Below are 19968 nucleotides of genomic sequence, written 5' to 3' on the forward strand. Positions count from 1 at the left end.
GCTAGACGCATGGGTGCGTTGTCTTTAGTCTTCCCCGCTCCCTCTGAGGGCCAGCAGGGGTTAAATCTCAGGCTCCGGCTCCGTGGGAGAAGGTGAGGCCGGGAGGTCTGAGGTGAGGGCTTGCCATCTGGGTGCCGGAGAGGTGTGGATGGAGGGGATCGTTTCCTTCCTGCTGGAGCCGCTTTGTTAGCGAAGAGGGGTGAGTGGGAAGTTTCTTGGACTTGACCGAAGCGGGGGGAAGGTCTTGTTTGGCCAAAAAAGACCCTCAAGGTTAGATAGATCTTGGATGTAGGGGAGATTCCACAGCTGAGTGCATCGGTAGCGAAATGCAGTTATGAGCGCCTCCCTCTTTAGAAATCCACACCCCACCCCCACGAGACAAATGACACCCTTCAGTATGCAATGAGCTTTTAAAAGATCACAGGATGTGAGACAGCCTGGTCATTTTGGTGCTTTTTCACATGCCCTGCTCCTTCCCTATTTGGAGTGAATAGTTTCTGTAATATTCCGAGAGGTGAAAAGAAAGTTCATCCTCTCCTCCAGTTTACCGGTTTACCGTGGACTGGGTTGGTTATCCTTGGTTTGTGGAGAAGGGAGGGACTCTGTCCCTTTGGGGATCCTGACACGTGGGAGGAGGTTCTGTTGCAATGACTTGTTCCGGTTCTTTCTGTAAACTAAACACGTAAACGAAAGCAAACATCTTGACAAAGGCAGCAACAATGAAAACCTTACGGTGTGGGATACATTTCTCATGGCTTGCTTTGAAAGATAAACCTCTTATGGGACAACTGATTTCTGATGTCTTATGAAGTCCTATCATTTCAACGCTGTACATTAAGATGAAACAACCAAATTTAAGGCATAACGTATTTCCTCCTTTCAATACTAACGTGCTCAAGAAGTCGCTAGATTGTTGCTAGGTAAAAATGATTTGGGAGGATTGTAAACCTACTCAACACACTCAAGAGAGTTTTGGTTGGTTTTGTTTAAGACCCCTTCAAATTACTCAGTACAGATCTCCTAATTCCCAATAGGTTTGGAAATTTCTCAGAGTGAAGAGATTATGTTGTACCATTAATTCACATTGCATTATCTTTATTTCTAGGAACCTATTGGATAAATAAACATTGTTATTAAGTCAAAGGAAAGAAAAATAAACATTTTATTGAAATTATTTAACTTAAGTCCCCAGGGCGATCTTTGATACAAAGTGTCCTTTTTAAGCACTAACTCCTAGACTTTATTGGGGAAGAAGAGTTATTTGTTTCTCTGAGTTAAAAGTTAATTATGAATTAAATGAAATCCTTGACCTTAACTAATGGAGAGGAGGAGAAAAGATGACATAAAGGGTGAGACAGAAACAGTTTCTCTGTGAGGGAAAGTGCAGTCATTATTTTGTGTCAAGGCTCTACTCTTGGTAAGTGGCCACAAACATTTAGAAGCTTGGAAGGAAGTAGTGCATTTAAAGGGTTGAAAAACACAAACGTATTCTAAGAAGCACATCTTAATAGTAAGCAGTTGGTAAGAGCTTCACCTTCTCACAAACTTTAAACAAGTTCATTTGAATTATGAAACCACACCTTAAAAGGTGCCACTGTTTTACCCGTGTGACCACAGTTATACCATACCACAACATTGCCATGCAATCCCTTTGCTACTTACTTCCTCATTTTAAAGTAATGTGGACTGACTCATTAATCAGAAGACCATCTATTTTTGCCAAACAGAATGATTAGGTAATTTACTACCCCTCCTTCCTTGGCAACAAGAGAATTATATTGGATTTCCCCTGTTCTCTAGTATTTGTTTTTAAGTGAATTTATTCAAATTGCAAAAGGTAGCAAATTGTTTCAGACAGCAATTACTCTAAAATATTTGCATTTCATTTATTTTTGTTGGAGGTTTCACTTGTGCATGAAAGAAGCAAATTTTTCTTATTTTGATAATAGTTGTCATTTAGTTATATCATCTAAGTACAACTGATGTTTTTTTGGATCCACCCATTAATTTGTTTTAAATGTTTGACTGCTTAACTTTCATTAAGGTTAGTCAAGTATTATATAATGTAAACTTATCTGATAAGTTTTTTTCTAGCAAACTCATTATTGGGGAATACAAAATAGTGTTTTTCAAATAAAAGTTACTTTTTTCCTTAAAGATGGTGATTTATTTGTTTGTGAAAGTAAAACACAAAAGATGCTCATTAGTTTTACTTTTTGTTTCTTTCTAGTTATAGATATTCAATATGTTTCCGCTGACTGAGGAAAACAAGCATGTGGCCCAGTTGTTGTTCAATACTGGTACATGTCCAAGATGTATCTTCAGATTCTGTGGAGTGGATTTTCATGCACCTTACAAACTTTCCTACGAGGTATTTTCTTTTCTTTTTTTTAAGTCAAGAAGTTTTCTCTAGTTTTAAAATAATACTTGTATATTTGAGGGCAAATATCTATCCATAACTCTATGTTAAATTTAAAAACACTAAAATAAAATAATTACTGATAATGCTAATTTTAGAATTTATATTATCATAAAAATGTAAGTTTCTTTTTAAGTGATTAATCTAGCATTTAATATAGTGGGATCTTTGTGGAGCAATTCCCTGGTGCATTTAATGTTTGTATAGACCCTTCCTAAAGAGTATCTAGACAGAATATCACAAAGTAGTGCTTCTTACCAGATATTAGGAAGTTGTAACAGGAAGGGGTGGTAGTCCTTAGCTCTATTAAGTGAAAGCATTGTGGATTCGGTTGCATTTTTTTCTGTTTTCTATTCTATTTTATTTACAAACTAGAGGCCCGGTGCACGAAATTCGTGCACAGGGGGGCGGGGGTTGTCCCTCAGCCCAGCCTGCACCCTCTCCAATCTGGGACCCCTTTAGGAATGTCCGACCACCCATTTAGGCCTGATACCATCCTCTCACAATCCAGGACTGCTGGCTCCCAACCGCTCACCTGCCTCTGCCTGATTGCCCCTAACCGCTTCTGCCTACCAGCCTGATCACCCCCTAAGCACTCCACTGCCAGCCTGATCGACGCCTACCTGCTCCCTGGCCAACCTGATTGCTCCTAACTGCCCTCCCCTCCTGGCCTGGTCACCCCTAACTGCCATCCCCTGCAGGCCTGGTCCCCCCCAACTGCCCTCCCCTGCAGGCCTGCCCCCCCCCAAACTGTCCTCCCCTGCTGGCCTGGTCACCCCTAACTGCCCTCCCCTGCAGGCCTAGTCCCCCCCCCAACTGCCCTTCTCTGCAGGTCTGGGTCCCCCCAAACTGCCCTCTGTAGGCCTGGTCACCCCCAATTGCCCTCCCCTGTTGGCCCAGTCACCCCTAACTGCCCTCCCCTGCTGGCCTGGTCACCCCTAACTGCCATTCCCTGCAGGCCTGGTCACCCCCAACTGCCCTCCCTGCTGGCCTGATCGCCCCCAACTACCCTCCCCTGCAGGCCTGGTTCGCCCAACTGCCCTCCCCTGCAGGCCTGGTTCTCCCCCAAACTGCCCTGCCCTGCTGGCCTGGTCCCACCCCAACTGCCCTCCCCTGCTGGCCTGGTCACCCCTAACAGCCCTCCTCTGCAGGCCTGGTCCCCCCAACTGCCCTCCCCTATAGGCCTGGTCCCCCCGCAACTGCCCTGCCCTGCTGGCCTGGTCCCCCCAACTGCCCTCCCCTGCAGGCCTGGTCCCCCCCAACTGTCTTCCCCTGCTGGCCCGGTCACCCCTAACTGCCCTCCTCTGCAGGCCTGGTCCCCCCAACTGCCCTCCCCTACAGGCCTGGTCCCCCCCCCCAACTGCCCTCCCCTGCAGGCCTGGGTCCCCCCCAACTATCCTCCCCTGCAGGCCTGGTTCCCTCAAACTGCCCTCCACCGCAGGCCTGGTCCCCCCAAACTGCTCTCCCCTGCAGGCCTGGCCTCCGCCCCAACTGTCCTCCCCTGCAGTCCTATTCCCCCCCAACTGCCCTCCCTTGCTGACTTGGTCTCTCCCAACTGCCCTCCCCTGCTGGCCCAGTCCCCTCTAACTGCCCTCCTCTGCAGGCCTGGTCCCCCCCAACTGTCCTCCCCTGCTGGCCCGGTCACCCCTAACTGCCCTCCCCTGCTGTCCTGGTCACCCCTAACTGCCCTCCTCTGCAGGCCTGTTCCCCCCAACTGCCCTCCCCTACAGGCCTGGTCCCCCCCCCCAACTGCCCTCCCCTGCAGGCCTGGGTCCCCCCCAACTATCCTCCCCTGCAGGCCTGGTTCCCTCAAACTGCCCTCCACCGCAGGCCTGGTCCCCCCAAACTGCTCTCCCCTGCAGGCCTGGCCTCTGCCCCAACTGTCCTCCCCTGCAGTCCTGTTCCCCCCCAACTGCCCTCCCTTGCTGACTTGGTCTCCCCCAACTGCCCTCCTCTGCCAGCCCAGTCACCCCTAACTGCCCTCCCTGCTTGCCTGATCGCCCACAACTGCTCTCACCTGCAGGCCTGGTCCCCCCAACTGCCCTCCCTTGCTGGCCTGGTCTCCCCCAACTGCCCTCCTCTGCTGGCCTGGTCACCTCCAACTGCCCATAACTGCCCTCCCCTGCCAGCCATCTTGTGGTGGCCATCTTGTGTCCACATGGGAGCAGCCATCTTTGACCACATGGGGGCGGCCATCTTGTGTCTTGGAGTGACGGTCAATTTGCATATTACTCTTTTATTAGATACGATAGTATTTGCAACCCTCTAGAAAGAAATGCTATTAAAATCATTAATTATTTATTGCTATTAATAACAACAAAAGTAATATACAGAGATCTTTGACATTTAATAGAATCCTTTCACATAAAATATATAACATTTTGTGAAATATTTTTGATTCTAATAGTGATATTCTTTTCAGAGGCAGATAGTAATTATGTATATGTAAATATATAACTATACAAACAGTATAAACAAACAAACACACACATAGATTCATACACATGAACACTCAGTTTCTTATAATTTTAAAAAATTGCCCAGGAGTTAGCAATAGCAGTCATTTTTCCTATGTATTAATTGTTTCTATTATTTTAAAATAATAATTATATCTAATATTCATATAGCATTATTATATTTCAAGCTCTCATGTAACTCTCATAGTAATCTATTAGGTAAGTACATACTATGATTGTCTCTATTTTCAGATGAAGAACTGAGGCACAGAGAGGTTAAGCAACCTGCCCAAAGTTACACAGCTATTAAGTGAGCAAGCTAGGATATGAACTGTCTGTCTGAATCCAAAGCCTAGAATTTGGAGCTGAAAGACATGGATTTGAATCCCAGTTCCACAACTTTCCATCTTCAGTTTTCTCCTCTGTAATTGGGAATGATGATAACATCCACCTCACAGGATTTTAAGGGACAATATCTAATAAAGTATGTGAAAGCACTTTGAAAACTGGAAATGGTGCATATGCTATGATGATTAATATATGTGTATATTTATTTATACACACAATGACTATAAAGTAACAAAACTGGTTTTGTGTAACTTCTATTACACATTTTAAAAGACATTATAATCTAGTATGCTATGCATATGTTGTTAAGATTTAAAACATATTAAGAAACTTAGTGTTACTAACTTTTGTTTGTATCATTTTGTGTAAATATGTAAATATTTGAAGACTTTTTAAAAAAATGTACTTAAATTTTGACCTGTCCTATTCATATAATTATATATGTACATATACATATATATGTACTGTGTTATACCAACATTGTAGATCTTAGGTAATAATAAACATTTGTGTGGGTCATAATATACCTGTATGTGTATGTATGTATATTTATCTGTTGATAAAATAGGAGAGCTAATGTCTTAATAAAATGAATTAAATTTGTTTGAGTGAAAGACTTTTCCCTTTACAGTCAGTAAGTTGTAATCCGAGCGAATTTAAAAGGATATTTATTCAACAACTGAAAAATAAAGCCTGTTTAAACAAAATAGAGGAAAAGTCCTCTGAGTATTTGGATGAGTTGAATGTCTGAAGTATGAGAATGGTTTCAAAGGAATGCCACTTTTAACATTCTAATACAAAAGGTGACAAAAAGTAGGCAAACCAGAATGTAGTAGAGGGCCTCTTTCAATTAGCACGTATAAATGTTTTGTAATTATGGTGCCAAATCTCAGCATTTCCAGCATCTGTTTACCTTTGTTTAGTAAATTGTCTTGAACTTACTTTTACTTAATAGACCCCTAATTTCTCTAATTTTTCAGACTTCACATTAAATATTATACATATGAAGTTTTAGTGATTGTGAGGTTATTAAATAACAAATAATGGAAAGTCCATTTGTATTTCTATTTGTTAATAATTGGAACTGAAAGGTGGTTTATTTTTTCTTTTCTTTTTTTAAATTAGCAAGTGAATGAGTGAATGACCCCACAACAGAACTACAGGCCCAGTTAACTAATTAATTAGTTAATTTCTTAGTGGAGACTTTCTGCCTCAGATTTAGCTTCTCTGATATATGAAACTCTTTTGAAAAAATATTCACACATTTATTATAGGAGTTAGTTAAGCCTCTTTTAAATTCCCCAGAAAGCCAATGCTGGCAAATAAAATTAATTCATTGCTCTAGATTGAATATAAATCAACATTAGGTAAGTTTGTGATATATCATAATATTCACTCCTGTTTTCATGCTTCATCTTACCCTTAGAGTTATTACTTTTATTGTGTTTTGTTAAAAATTAACTTTCTAGGAGTTGCTCAATGAACTACAGAAATTTCTGAAAACTGAAAAAGGTGAATTAATTTTGGAAGTTCCAAACCCACCTCCCAAGAAAATTCGACTCCATGAACTGGAAGATGGGATTGATGGGACTGATAATCGGAGTCAAAATGGAGAGGGAAGGGTATCCGTTATTGAAGACAGAAGCATTGCTTCTAAGAACTCCAATCCAAATGTATGCAATGTATGCCTAGGAATTCTTCAAGAATTCTGTGAAAAAGAGTTCATTAAAAAGGTAAATAATCTGTCTTCTGTTATTATATGTGCTCTTATATAGAGATTTTTAGTTTTAAGACCTAGAATTCTTTTTTTTTTTCAATCCTCACTCGAAGATATGTTTACTGGAGAGATAGGAAGGGAAAGAGAAAGAGAGAGAGAGAGAGACATCAACGTGAGAGAATCATTGATTAGTTGCTTCCCATATGTACTCTGACTGGGAATCGAACCCTCAACCTTTTGGTGTACGGGATGACACTCCAATCAACAGAGCCACCTGGCCAGAGCAGACCTAGAATTCTTGTATCTACAGGAACAATGCCATTCATTTCAACATGTTTCACACCAATGGATTTTTAAGACATTTCCTTAATTTATTTCAAAGAATGAAAACCTTTTTATCTCAAATTACCTTTTTATCAACATGATATCTGAAAATGAAATATATATCCCTTTATGTATGTCAGTCATGAGTGCTATTCAATTGAAAAAAATAAATAGCAGTTTTCCCTTTGCTATTTTAACATAGGAAGCTAGAGAAAAGTTCTTTGTTAGTCATACCTATTAGTGTCTAGAAAAGACAAGTGTTACAGCCTTGTGGGAGGCACATGTTTGAATGTAGGACTGGCTTTTGTTTCCAGCTGTCAAGAGTGCCATATGTGGCTTTACTTTAAAATCTTTTTTAAATAATGAAGTAACCTAATAGAAAACAATTTTGACATTCAGCAGATTGTTCTGCAGGTGAGTCCTTGGCTGTTTTGGTGATGTCAGTCTTCAGGGTCATAGTTAGCAAATATTTGATTTCATGATGTTTATGAGAATTCCCTACTCAAAGGTGAAAGTTTGGAGGTTTTGCAGTGTCATCTCCTGAACCAAAAATCTGTGTTATGAAGACTAGTATATAATTTTTAACAATTCCTGGGAATTTATATAATACTCTTTTATGTAATAAAAAATAATTTTTATGTAATACTTTTTCAGGTGTGTCAAAAGGTAGAGGCATCTGGATTTGAATTCACTAACTTAGTGTTTTCAGTCTCCTTCCCACCACAGCTATCTGTGAGAGAGGTAAGGTCATTTATACACATGAAACTGCATGTGAAATGCATGCTAGGAGTTTCTCAAAAAATAAGAACGTAGAAATATTCCTTACTGTATTACATTTTTTACATTTTGTGCACTTATTGAATGATTGAAAGCATTACATTATAGCTGTTTAATAATATTGAGTGAATGGATGAAAAAGGAATTACTGGTTCAGATTAGTGTATTTGTCACAGGACTGCCATTTTTTTGTTTTTGTTTTTATTTAATTTACAGCAAAAGAAACCATCAACAAAACAACAAGAAAGCCCCACTGCATGGGAGAACATAAAAATATGTTTTTATTGATTTCAGAAAGAGAAAGGGAGAGGGAGAGATAGAAACATTCCATTGACTGCCTCCTGCACGCCCCCTACTAGGGATTGAGCAAAACGGGCATGTGCCCTGTCTAGGAATCGAACCTGGGGACCTGGTGCATAGGACCAGCCTCAACCAACTTAGCCACACTGGCCAGGCAGGACTGCTATCTTTTTAAAAGGTCCTCATTCAGTCCTTGCTGGTCTGGCTCAGTGGATAGAGTGTCAGCATGCAGACTGAAGGGTCCAGGTTTGATTCTGGTCAAGGGCACATGCCTGGGTTGTGGGCTCGATTCCCAGTAGGGGGCATGCAGGAGCCAGTCGATCATTGATTCTCTCTCATCATTAATGTTTCTATCTCTCTCTCCCTCTCCCTTCCTCTCTGAAATCAATAAAAATATATTTTTAAAAAATAAATAAAAATAAAAGGTCCTTATTCAGTAGAAGACATTCATTGAGGATTAGCTCTATAGTCAGGGAAAGATAATTAACCAGGAATCCAGAGACTTGTGTGTGTGTATGTGTGTGAGAAGTGTGCATTTTATAATGTTCCTCGGATAGGATGATTTCAATTATGATGAACTTTCTTATTTTCTGATATAAAATGATAGCACCTCTTATAGTCAATGGTTAAAAGGGAAATAACCTTATTTCATTTAACATTTTTCGTTTGTTAGCAAAAAACTCACATAATAATAGTAGTAATTATTGTAATATTCTTGTGTGTCAAAACTGACATGAAAACATAAAACTTTTTGTTAATACTGTTATATGAAGTACAGGGAGAATGGCCTCTGTAATCTCATTACAACAATGAGTTCTAAACATATCCATTTATTTATATGTATAAGGTGTCTTTTTGTTAAGAATCCCAAAGCATCACCAGAACATTACATCTTATACTGTCACTTTCTTTGGGTGAGCATGTGTATTAGCCCCTAAAAGGCTGAAAATTTATTTAAAACTTGTAAAATGATAGGTAGGAGCTGAGACGTGAAAAAGAGTAGATGCTTTTAAGTAGCGCCTCTGTTGATGACAAGATAACTGAGCAAATGGAAGGATAAAGGGGATGATGATGATATATTGAGGTTTATAAACACTTAAAGTCATTTTCTAGTCAATCATCAAAGCATTTCTCACAGATAGGTCATCTTCAGGGTTCAGTTTTGATAGAGAGAAACAGACTTCCAAAAGCTATGTGACTCACAAAAAGTTGAAGTGTTTGAGTAACAGAAATAGGAATAAGAAGTACAGTTGACCCTTGAACAACAAAGGTTTGAATTGTGCGGGTCCACTTATACAAAGGCTTTTGTTGTTTGTTTTTTAGAGAAAGAGGGAGGGAGGAAGGGAGTAGGGGAGATAGAAACAATGATGTGAGAAAGACACATTTATTGGTTGCCTCCCACACACACCCTTAGGAAGGCGGAGGGTGAACCCTCAACCCAGGTATGTGCCCTTGACCGGGAATTGAACCCAAGACCCTTTGCTGCACAGGCCGATACTCTAACTGCTGAGCACTGTGGCCAGGGCTGCATAGGTTTTTTTCAATAAATACTGTAAATATATTTTCTTTAAAAAAATATTTTCATTGACATCAGGAAGGAAAGGAGAGGGAAAGAGAGATAGAAACATCAGTGATGAGAGAGAATCATTATTGGCTGCCTCCTGCACGCCACTACTGGGGTTGGAGCCCGCAACTTGGGCATGTGCCCTGACTGGAAATGAACCATGTCCTCCTGGTTCATAGGCTGATACTCAACCATTGAGCCACACTCAGCCAGGCGATTTTAACAATTTTGATTTAATATTTATTGACTACTTATGAAGTATTTATATTCCATGCCAGAAATAGAAGATGCCATTTAAAAAAATAGAATTAGTCTGCTTACACTCTATTTACTCTTAGTAACTGATTTTTAACCACTAAACTATTTAGTAGAAATATGTGACTATTCCTATTATTGGGAAATTACTACTTTCCACAGATTAGTGTGTTGTGACTCATTGTTTTCTTTTTTGTTAATGAGTAGTATATTTTTCCCCATTCATTTCTTAAGAATAATAATTATTCAAAAGCATGCAATTTTATATGCATCTTACTATTTTCACAACCAAGATTTCTTCAGCAAATTGTGCTTATGTTTCACTTCGTGATTTTCTTTTATCATTATGTTTTGTTAGTTTCTTTTATTTCTTCTTTGGTGTTGAGGTATGATCTGGGCCACACTGGATATAAATTGCTTTTTCATACTAATTTATTTGTTACACATTCCAATTTTAAAAAATTACACATCTTCAGACTATTCTTGCATTTTGAATATAAATTCTGTAACTTCTTCAGTGACATATTTCTTCTACAATGTGGTTTTTCAATTTAGATCTTGTAAAACTTTGAACTTATTTGTCTGTGTGTAGAATAAACATATTAATATACATGGAATTGATTGGTGCTAGTTATTTCATAATTCAGAGTGGAATATATGATTAAGTCAATTTTTCCCACTTCCAAAGAAGAAAATTATGATCACAAATATATTAATTTGAAAGCAAATATTTTATCAACAAGGTAATATTTGTTATATTCCTGCTTACAAAAGAACTGAGCACTGTGGCCAGAGAAGGGATGACCTCAAGTAAAGGATTTTTTAAAAATCAAGCTATTAAATTTGTGTTAATCTTTATATTCCTGGCCCTCCCAATCCCTTTCTGGCTACAGCTATAGTTTTTACTTATCACCATAGAAGCACTAATTTAAGAGCCTAGGAAGAAAGCTTGCAGTTAGTATAATTATCATCATCTTTCATTGAGTTGAGGAGAATGGAAGGAGGGATGGAGTACTTCTCCTGTGGGTGTGTTCCTAGGAACCAGCTGGTCTGGTTAGGACAGTGTTAGACTAAATACTACTGAAGAAGAGAAAAACAAGCAGATTAATTGATGAAACTGTGTTAGACATACAGTAAGGCATGGTAAGCAGAAATAAATGGAGGCAGTATCCAGAGATTCACAAAAGACAAATATGAAAACTAGCTTGATGTAATACTTAGGAGCTTCGATATCTTCATACAAAAGGTATTTGTATAATACCTTTATACAAAATATGAATGACAATATAAAGTTGAGATTATAAGGGGGAAAATAATAAATATCTCATGACTGTTTTGGTGATTTTCTGGATTTTTGCTTACCTTTTTAATGTAACAATTCAGATATCTTAAAGGGAGAGATATAATAGTGTGCTTTGGCAAGAAATTATATCTGCATTGAGATCCTTTGAGTGGAAGGATGCTAAACGCTATTTAGAGGAGAATTTAAAGCAAGAGAAATGGGATAGATACAGAAGTGGAAGTGTGCTCTATGCCCCTAGCCTAAGGAAGAGGTGATGAGTTGCATACATAAAATAGTCACCCAGGTTAATGTATACAGTAGCATGAGGGACTCCCAAGATTTAGGCACTTGATGGAAATCACATTTGCTAAAAGCACAGCGTCTGACAGCTTTTGAATGGGAACAGTTACTTCTTCTAAAGTAGTGGTTCTCAAGCTTGAATGTGATAGGACTCAGTTGGAGAGTTTTCCAGGCCCCATCTACAGATATTCTGATGCAATAGGTCCTGGGACCCATGACTCTGTGTTTCTAAAAAGTTCATGGATGATGTTGCTATTGCTGGTACAAGGACCACACTTTGAGAACCACTTTCCTAAAGAATAATGGTGAAACTAATGTAGTCCTAAATGAAAATGGACAACCTTTTAAGATTTGTGTTCCTGATAGGAAGAGAGAAACAAACATAATTAGCCAGCCGTGGGCAAACTACGGCCCGCGGGCCGGATCCGGCCCGTTCGGCTGTTCTATCCGGCCCGCAGAGCCAAAAGAGCGGAGGGTTCTCTTGCTCTCCCCTCTGCTCCTTTACTTTGAATTTATATTAGTTCACACAAACACTCCATCCATGCTTTTGTTCCGGCCCTCCGGTCCAGTTTAAGAACCCATGTGGCCCTCGAGTCAAAAAGTTTGCCCACCCTAGACTTTTGCTAGATGGATTTCAAGCAGTCGAACAAAAATGGCATGGGAATCTTGCCTGGAAGATAAAGGAAAAGGATTGGAAGGTGCAATATAAAAAATATATAGACTTTAATTAAAACCAAATGATCCCAACCAATAAAAGGAAGGTTAGGGATAAAAACATATTCCAGTAAAAAAGAAATGGGGAATACCTCCCTCCCTCCCTTTTTCTTTCTGTCTCTCCCTTTTCCCCTTCCCTCAAATGTTTACATAAACATTTGTATTTAATTTGTATTTATATATTTAGATATTTTTATTTGACTTTTTATTTTGGAAAATTTCAAAAGTAGTAAGACTAGCCTAATAACCCCTATGTATGTATTATTCAACTCCAACAGCTAAATTTTTTGCCAATTCAAGATCAGTTTCAAAAAGAGAGAGGAAAGGTGAAGTCAAATTAATGCAAATGTAAGAAGAGGTTTAGATTTCTAAGAATAGCAACAAAAGATAAAATCTTCCTAAGTAGAGACTTCCAAGAATTGCTAAGGAAGACTTGGGGTACTCAAAGTTATGTTTAGAGCAAAAAAGAGATGAAAAGGGGATTGATTTGCTATTAGGAACTGAAGGTATGCTGCTGATGGATGACATAGAGAAGGCAGAACTTTGAAAATCCTATTTTGCTTCTGTCCTTTCTGTCAAGAAAAATCTTCATCTGAAAAGGGTAGCGTGATCATTGGTAGGGAAGAATGAAAACTCCACATGGCGAAGCTTCTCTAAATGGGTTCAGGTATTTGAGCCTGGATGAATTACATTCCAAGGTAGATTCAGAAAGACCTTAACGACTGTCCATGATTTTTTCGAGCTTATCAAAGATAACCGATTTTCCAAATGACTGGAGGCAGATAAGGGCAGTTTCAATTTTCCAAAGGTGAAGAAAGTTGGTTCTGAAAAGTACTAGCTGGTGAGCTTGACCCTAAAACCATGGCAAGGTTCTAGATTAGGAACTAAAGAATAAATGATGGGCACTGAGAAATAAGGCAAACTTGATGTCAACACATCAAACAGGTCTGCTAAAAACAAATCAAGTCTGCAACATTTCTGCCTTTTACAGGTGGCAGGATTGGTAGAGCAGGGGAATATAGTAGCACCGGTGTGATTGGAATTCAGCTAGTCACTGACTAGGTTTGCTTCTCAAGATAACTACCTGAAAGTGGCAGGAACAGGAGCAGGGTGTGACGATGGTTGGGTGGATTGTGCCTGATTAATGATTGGTATAGACCTGGACAGCGTTTCTCCCAATGTACTCTGCAGATCAACCACCTGAAACCTACTGGGGGAAGGTTGTGATTGCTGGGCCTTGTCTCAGACCTCCTAAATCGGAATCTCTAGAGATGGGGCATAGAAGCCTCTCAGTAGTTGATGTACACATTGAAATGTAAGAACCATGGAACTTCAGACAGATTTCTGATGTGCTGCAGAACTCTCTTCATATCTTGTCCTTTTCTTGGTTTCTACTATTGATGACATAATGGGAGCACTCACTACAGGTGTGCATGACAAGAACTGAGCGTATATAGCAAATAGGTTGAATGTTAGAATTGAGATCCAAAAATATCTCAAGAATAGGGGAAAATCTAACAAAATGAAATTTAATAGAAAGAAACAAATTCTTATACTTGGGATTAGTAAAGGATAGGCAGGAGTGGCTTAAAAACTGTGTTTTTAAGGCTTAGGGGTTTTAGTTCATGGCCTGATAAGAATGAGAGGTGTGATGTAGATAACATCTGGATTTTAGTCCAGATATTAGAAGTATAGGATCTGGAAAGATGAAGGTGGCAATCCTGTATTACTCAGTGCTGGTCATTCCTGGAGTGCCATATGCAGAGGGAACACTCTACTTTAGGAGGAAGAAGGACAAATGGAAAGGCATTTTGTGGTAGCCCAAATCCCCCAAATTTGTGAATGTTACCGTATGTGCAAAATAAAAAGGGACTTTGTAGGTGTAATTAAGATTAAGGACCCTGAGATGGAGAGATTATCTTGAATTATCTGGGTGAGCTCAACTTAATGACATGAGTCCTTAAAGGTACCCTTTCTGAATGGGATTAGGGTCAGAGGAAGATGTAATTGAAGAAGAATGGTCAGAGAGATGCAGTGTTGCTCACTTTGAAGATAGTGGAAGGGAGGCATGAGCCAAGGGATGTGGGTGGCCTGTAGAAGCTAAAAATAACAAGGAAATGGGTTGTAGCCTAGAACCTCCAGAAAGGAAAATAGCCCTGCTGACAGTTTGATTTTAGCCCAGATGGACTTCTGACCTAAACATCAGTAAGATAATAAATTTGTGTTGTTTTAATCTACTGAGTTTACAGTAATTTGTTCTAGCAGCAATAAAAAAATGAATACACATTCAGAGGAGTGCATTCAGAATAGTGAAGATGCCTGGCTGGCGTGGCTTAGTGGTTGAGCACTGACCTGTGAACCAGGAGGTCATGGTTCGATTCCCAATCAGGGCACATGCCTGGGTTTCAGGCTCCATCCCCATTGTGGGGTGTACAGGAAGCAACCAATCAATGATTCTCTCTCATTGATGTTTCTGTCTGTTTCTCCCTCTTTCTTCCTCTCCTAAATCAATTAAAAAAATAATATATATATATATATATATATATATATGGATTAATTTGCTCTATTTAAATATTTTAGGGGTTTTCTGCTGCAGAGATAAGATCAGGAGGGAAATAATTTTCAGCTGTAAGGAATTATCCAGATCAGGGGAGACTTTTCAGGGATGGTGAGTTTTCTATCACCAGAATGTTTAAGCCAAAGCTGGGCAACTATTGGCAGATATATAGAAGGAAGACATGCACCATATAGTTAGTTAGACCAGAGACTTTATTCAGCCTTTTCAACTCCAAGAGCATATATAGTTTTAAGAAAAATATTTATTTTAGTAGTTATTTTGATATTACCTTGTACTCATGATGGATTCCTCTGAACTTCTACACCACATTGAGTTAGTGCCACACTAAAATTACCATGGGTTGAATGACCAAGACTTATCTAATATTAGGCTAAACTTGTATTTCTAGGAAAAGAGCATTCCATTAAGTCCTTTAAAAAATAAATGTTTTAAAGTCCTGTTAATCTTTTAAGTTTATCTTTACTAGTAGAGTCCAGTAGAGGGCGATATGGTACTATTAATTTGGTTTATTGGTGCCTCCTCTGGGGTAGTATGTGGGTGTTTGCTCATTCTATTGATTTTAAATGCATTTAAGTGTCTCTTAAATGTTACTTTGGTTGTATGAAACACCTACTTGTTTTTTTTTTAGAGTTTTACTGTTTATTATATTTACTTAACTAGATATAAATGTTACATTCATTCATCTATTTAAATATTTATTGAGCTTAAGTATTTCTGTGAAACAATTGTTCTAAATCTTCCTCACTCTTCAGATCCTTTTTTGATGTCTTATTACATATTTATATATTTAATTATTTTCTTATTTAAAAAGAACTGAGATACAGTTGATTATAACATTATATTGATTTTAGGTGTACAACATAATGATTCAATATATGTCTATATTGCAGAATGATCACCACAATATGTCTCGTTAACATCCATCACCATACATGGTAACAAATTTTTTGTGTGTGATGGAACATCTTTGTTTTCTTTTTCTTTTAAGTTTTTAAATTGAATTTATTGGGGTGACATTAGTTCATAAAACCATACAAGTTTCAAGTGTACAACTCAATAAAGCATCACCTACACACTGCATCATGCACCCATCACCCAAAGCAAAGTCTCTTTCCATCCCAATTTATCCCCCTTTATTAATTATTATATTTTCCATCTGAATAACTATAAACCTACTTTTGCCCACCCCTGTATATGCATACAAATGGCAAATTAAACAGCCATGTTATTTTTATTATATATTAATTTAAAAGCTAATCATATACTTTGAAGTATTGATATGATTGAAACTCTGGATTCTTTTTTCTGGTGGAATCTCAGTTTATCTATGAAGTGGTTGTTAAAATGTTACTGTGAGTATCAGGTCCAATGTAATGTGAGGGGAACTAACTTAGATGGGGAAAAATAAAATAGATTTTATTTAAATGTGGTCTTGAAGTATCCATAAGGGAATGAAATAATGTAATTGATGCAAAGGTATCAACATGGGTAGCCCTTTTATTACATTAAGAATCATAGTATAAAATGTTTCTGTTTGGAATTCAGTTCACGCCTAGGATTTAAATTTTCTGTGAAGTTAAGGTGTTATGATGTGTATTGACCATATGATATTCATTTAGTATTATCACTATAAATTCATATTAGAAACCATGAGATAGTAATTTTAGTATGTATCTGGATCGTATTTCTGAAGGCATTACAGAAATCCTCTACCTTTCAAGGAAATGATCATGCTTACTCATGCCGTATTGTAACCAGGCAGAATGCTACATTCCTATTCCAAAAGATTTATTTTTTTAAATAGACATGTATTCGGGGCACTTCTGTGGGATAACATTTTTATTCATGATGTAACCCAAGTTATAAAAATCTTACAAAAATCTTTTGCAAATAAGATTAAGATGGCCCACATGTGTCTCCTTTTTTTTTTATACATAAAGTTTTTCCTATCTAGAGAACTGTCAAGATCCAGAGGTGGGGGCAGTAGTAGTGGGTGTATGCCATGATCTTATTGTCTATGTTTACTCAGTGAAGTAAATGTAACTCATGATCCCCCCAGTCAAAAGACCCCCATTTTACCATCTCCAAAAAAAGAACCTATAGTCTTTACAGGAGTTAGGGAGAGGCATTCACCTGGCTGCATGGAGTGGGGAAGGAGTTTAAGGATCTACCTCTTTTTCAAACAGATTTCAGTCAATCTTCCTTTTTTTGATCCTTCTACCCCTATTTCCAAATTCCTTCATGTTGTTTATTACTCAAACTTGAGCTGATTGCCTATCAGTTTGTCCTGCTGCCAGTATGGGATTCCGATTTTGGCGGGGCGGGGGTGGGGGGGTCTAATAAGTCCTTTACCACTCTTCTATTTGCTTTCCAAACGTTGCTGTTCCCTACATTCTCACTGTCCCCATCCTAGAAGAATTTATGCATTTTTAACAAATCTCTTTACTGTTAGTTTAGAAGATTAGCAAAAGTTCATCCCTGTATCTGATCTTCTCTCCTTACCCAGAAGTCCAAATATATTTGTTTACTTTTAAGATACAATTTTTGCATTTGTCTCATTTTAATTTTTATTATAGTTACATTATTTTTTATTTACTACATTAAACAAATGACCAAGACCAAGATATACAGTATTGTTCTTTTTATATGTGAGGTTAGAAATATTTTTGTGTGCTATAGCAACTCTAATGTATATCTATCAATTTATTTTTTATTTTACAACTTAATTATACAGAAGAACATGAAGAGAAAATATGTGAAAAAATATTTGCAGTAGGATTTATATTCCTTTTTGGCATTTAATAGCATTCACACCCAGAAGGTCTGCTTTCTCCTTTGCCCTCCCCAGCCACATGTCCTCAGCTCTTTAGGAAACACTGACTTATGATCTTTAGTGTTTGCAGATTTTAAGGTTATGTAGTGAGGAGTGGTAGATAGAAGAGAAGGGTAGAAAAAATTCACTACCTGTTAGATTCTTGAGATATTTAATTACACACACACACACACACACACACACACACACACACACACATATATATATATATATATATATATATATATATATATATATATATTTAGTGGCCAGATTATTATGATCTCTGAACCCATAATAATTTGGCCACTCAGTATATATATATATATATATATATATATATATATATATATATACACACACACACACACACACACACACATATATATATCCTATCTAATAAAAGAGTAATATGCAGATTGACCATCACTCCAACACACAAGATGGCTGCCCCCATGTGGTCAAAGATCCTGCCCCCATGTGGACACAAGATGGCCACCACAAGATGGCCAGCAGGGGAGGGCAGTTGAGAGGGATCAGGCCTACAGGGGAGAGCAGTTGGGGGGGACCAGGCCTGCAGGGGAGGGCAGTTGTGGGGGACCAGGCCTGCAGGGGAGGGCAGTTAGGGGTGACCATGCCTGCAGGGGAGGGCAGTTAGGGGTGACCAGGCCTTCAGGGGAGGGCAGTTAGGGGCAATCAGGCTGGCAGGGGAGCAGTTAGGTATCAATCAGGCTGGCAGGGGAGTGGTTAGGGGTGATCGGGCTGGCAGGCAGAAGTGGTTAGGGCAGGGGTGGGCAAACTTTTTGACTCGAGGGCCACAATGGGTTCTTAAACTGGACCGGAGGGCCGGAACAAAAGTATGGATGGAGTGTTTGTGTGAACTAATATAAATTCAAAGTAAAGGAGCGGAGGGGAGAGCAAGAGAACCCTCCGCTCTTTCGGCTCCGCGGGCCAGATAGAACAGCTGAACGAGCCGGATCCGGCCCGCGGGCCGTAGTTTGCCCACGGCTGGGTTAGGGGCAATCAGGAAGGCAGACAGGCGAGCAGTTGGGAGCCAGCAGTCCTGGATTGTGAGAGGGATGTCCGACTGCCCGTTTAGACCCGATCCTATTGGGATTGGGCCTAAACGGTCAGTTGGACATCCCTCAAGGGGTCCCAGATTTGAGAGGGTGCAGGCTGGGCTGAGGGACACCCCCCTCCCCCCCATGCACGAATTTCATGCACCGGGCCTCTAGTATATATATATTAGAGGCCCGATGCATGAATTCATGCATGGGTGGGGTCCGGCCAGCCTGGCCAGGGGGAGGGGACATGGGCGGTTGGCCAGCCTGACTGCTGGTCAAACTCCTGGTCGAGGGGATAATTTGCATATTAGCCTTTTATTATATAGGATATACACTGAGTGGGCAGATTATTATGCATTCAGAGATCATAATAATCTGGCCACTCAGTGTATATATTATTGATTTCAGAGTGGAAGGGAGAGGGAAAGAGAGATAGAAACATCCATGATGAGAGAGAATCATGGATCGGCTGCCTCCTGCACGCCCCACACTGGGGATCAAGCCCACAACCCGGGCATGTGCCCTTGGCCAGAATTGAACCGGGGCTGACGCTCTACCCATTAAGCAAAACTGGCCAGGGCTTTAACAATCATTTTGACATCGCATGAACTTAGGCCTTTTTTATTTGTTTAGTTGTTTTAGCTTCTATTTTTATTGTACAAATTAGTGGTTGAATATGAATAACTCACCACACTGCCATTCTCTAGAAATTTACTTGAAATTTCCCAGACACCGAAGCTTTGTCATTAGATCTTGCCTTGAGACAGGCCTTCACCAATCTGTGGTTCCTTTTTTCTTCTTTCTCTCTCACTGTCTCTATCTCTTTCTCCCCATGCTCTTTCACACCCCCCCCCCCCCCCCCACTGCCCTCTCCTTCTCTGCCTCCCTCCCTTCCTTCCTCATACTATGTTAAGGTGTCTTAATAAAGATATTGGCAGGATTTAAACTGGGCAGGATCTAAGGTCCAAGGGCCCCTGCCTTTCTCCTTATCCCAGTGTCTCGTTGCATTTTGTTGTTGGGTGTGTGGGTTTGATCCGCCTTGATCGTTTGCTTTTATG

The 19968-nt window shown here is 39.5% G+C and overlaps 1 protein-coding gene across 1 annotated transcript in view; it reads left to right on the forward strand.

The window, feature by feature from the left end:
* Positions 1-65: 65 nt before the first annotated feature.
* Positions 66-19968, forward strand: part of PUS10 (pseudouridine synthase 10) — a 57394-nt gene continuing 37491 nt past the window's right edge. Inside the window, exons 1-4 of the mRNA XM_080686058.1 lie at positions 66-199; positions 2231-2371; positions 6693-6956; positions 7919-8005. Of these exons, the coding sequence (XP_080542184.1) occupies positions 2246-2371; positions 6693-6956; positions 7919-8005 (477 nt within the window). The 5' untranslated portion in view covers positions 66-199; positions 2231-2245. The remainder of the gene's footprint in view (positions 200-2230; positions 2372-6692; positions 6957-7918; positions 8006-19968) is intronic.

This window comes from Plecotus auritus, assembly GCF_963455305.1.
Source record: "Plecotus auritus genome assembly, chromosome: 8".
NCBI lineage: Eukaryota > Metazoa > Chordata > Mammalia > Chiroptera > Vespertilionidae > Plecotus > Plecotus auritus.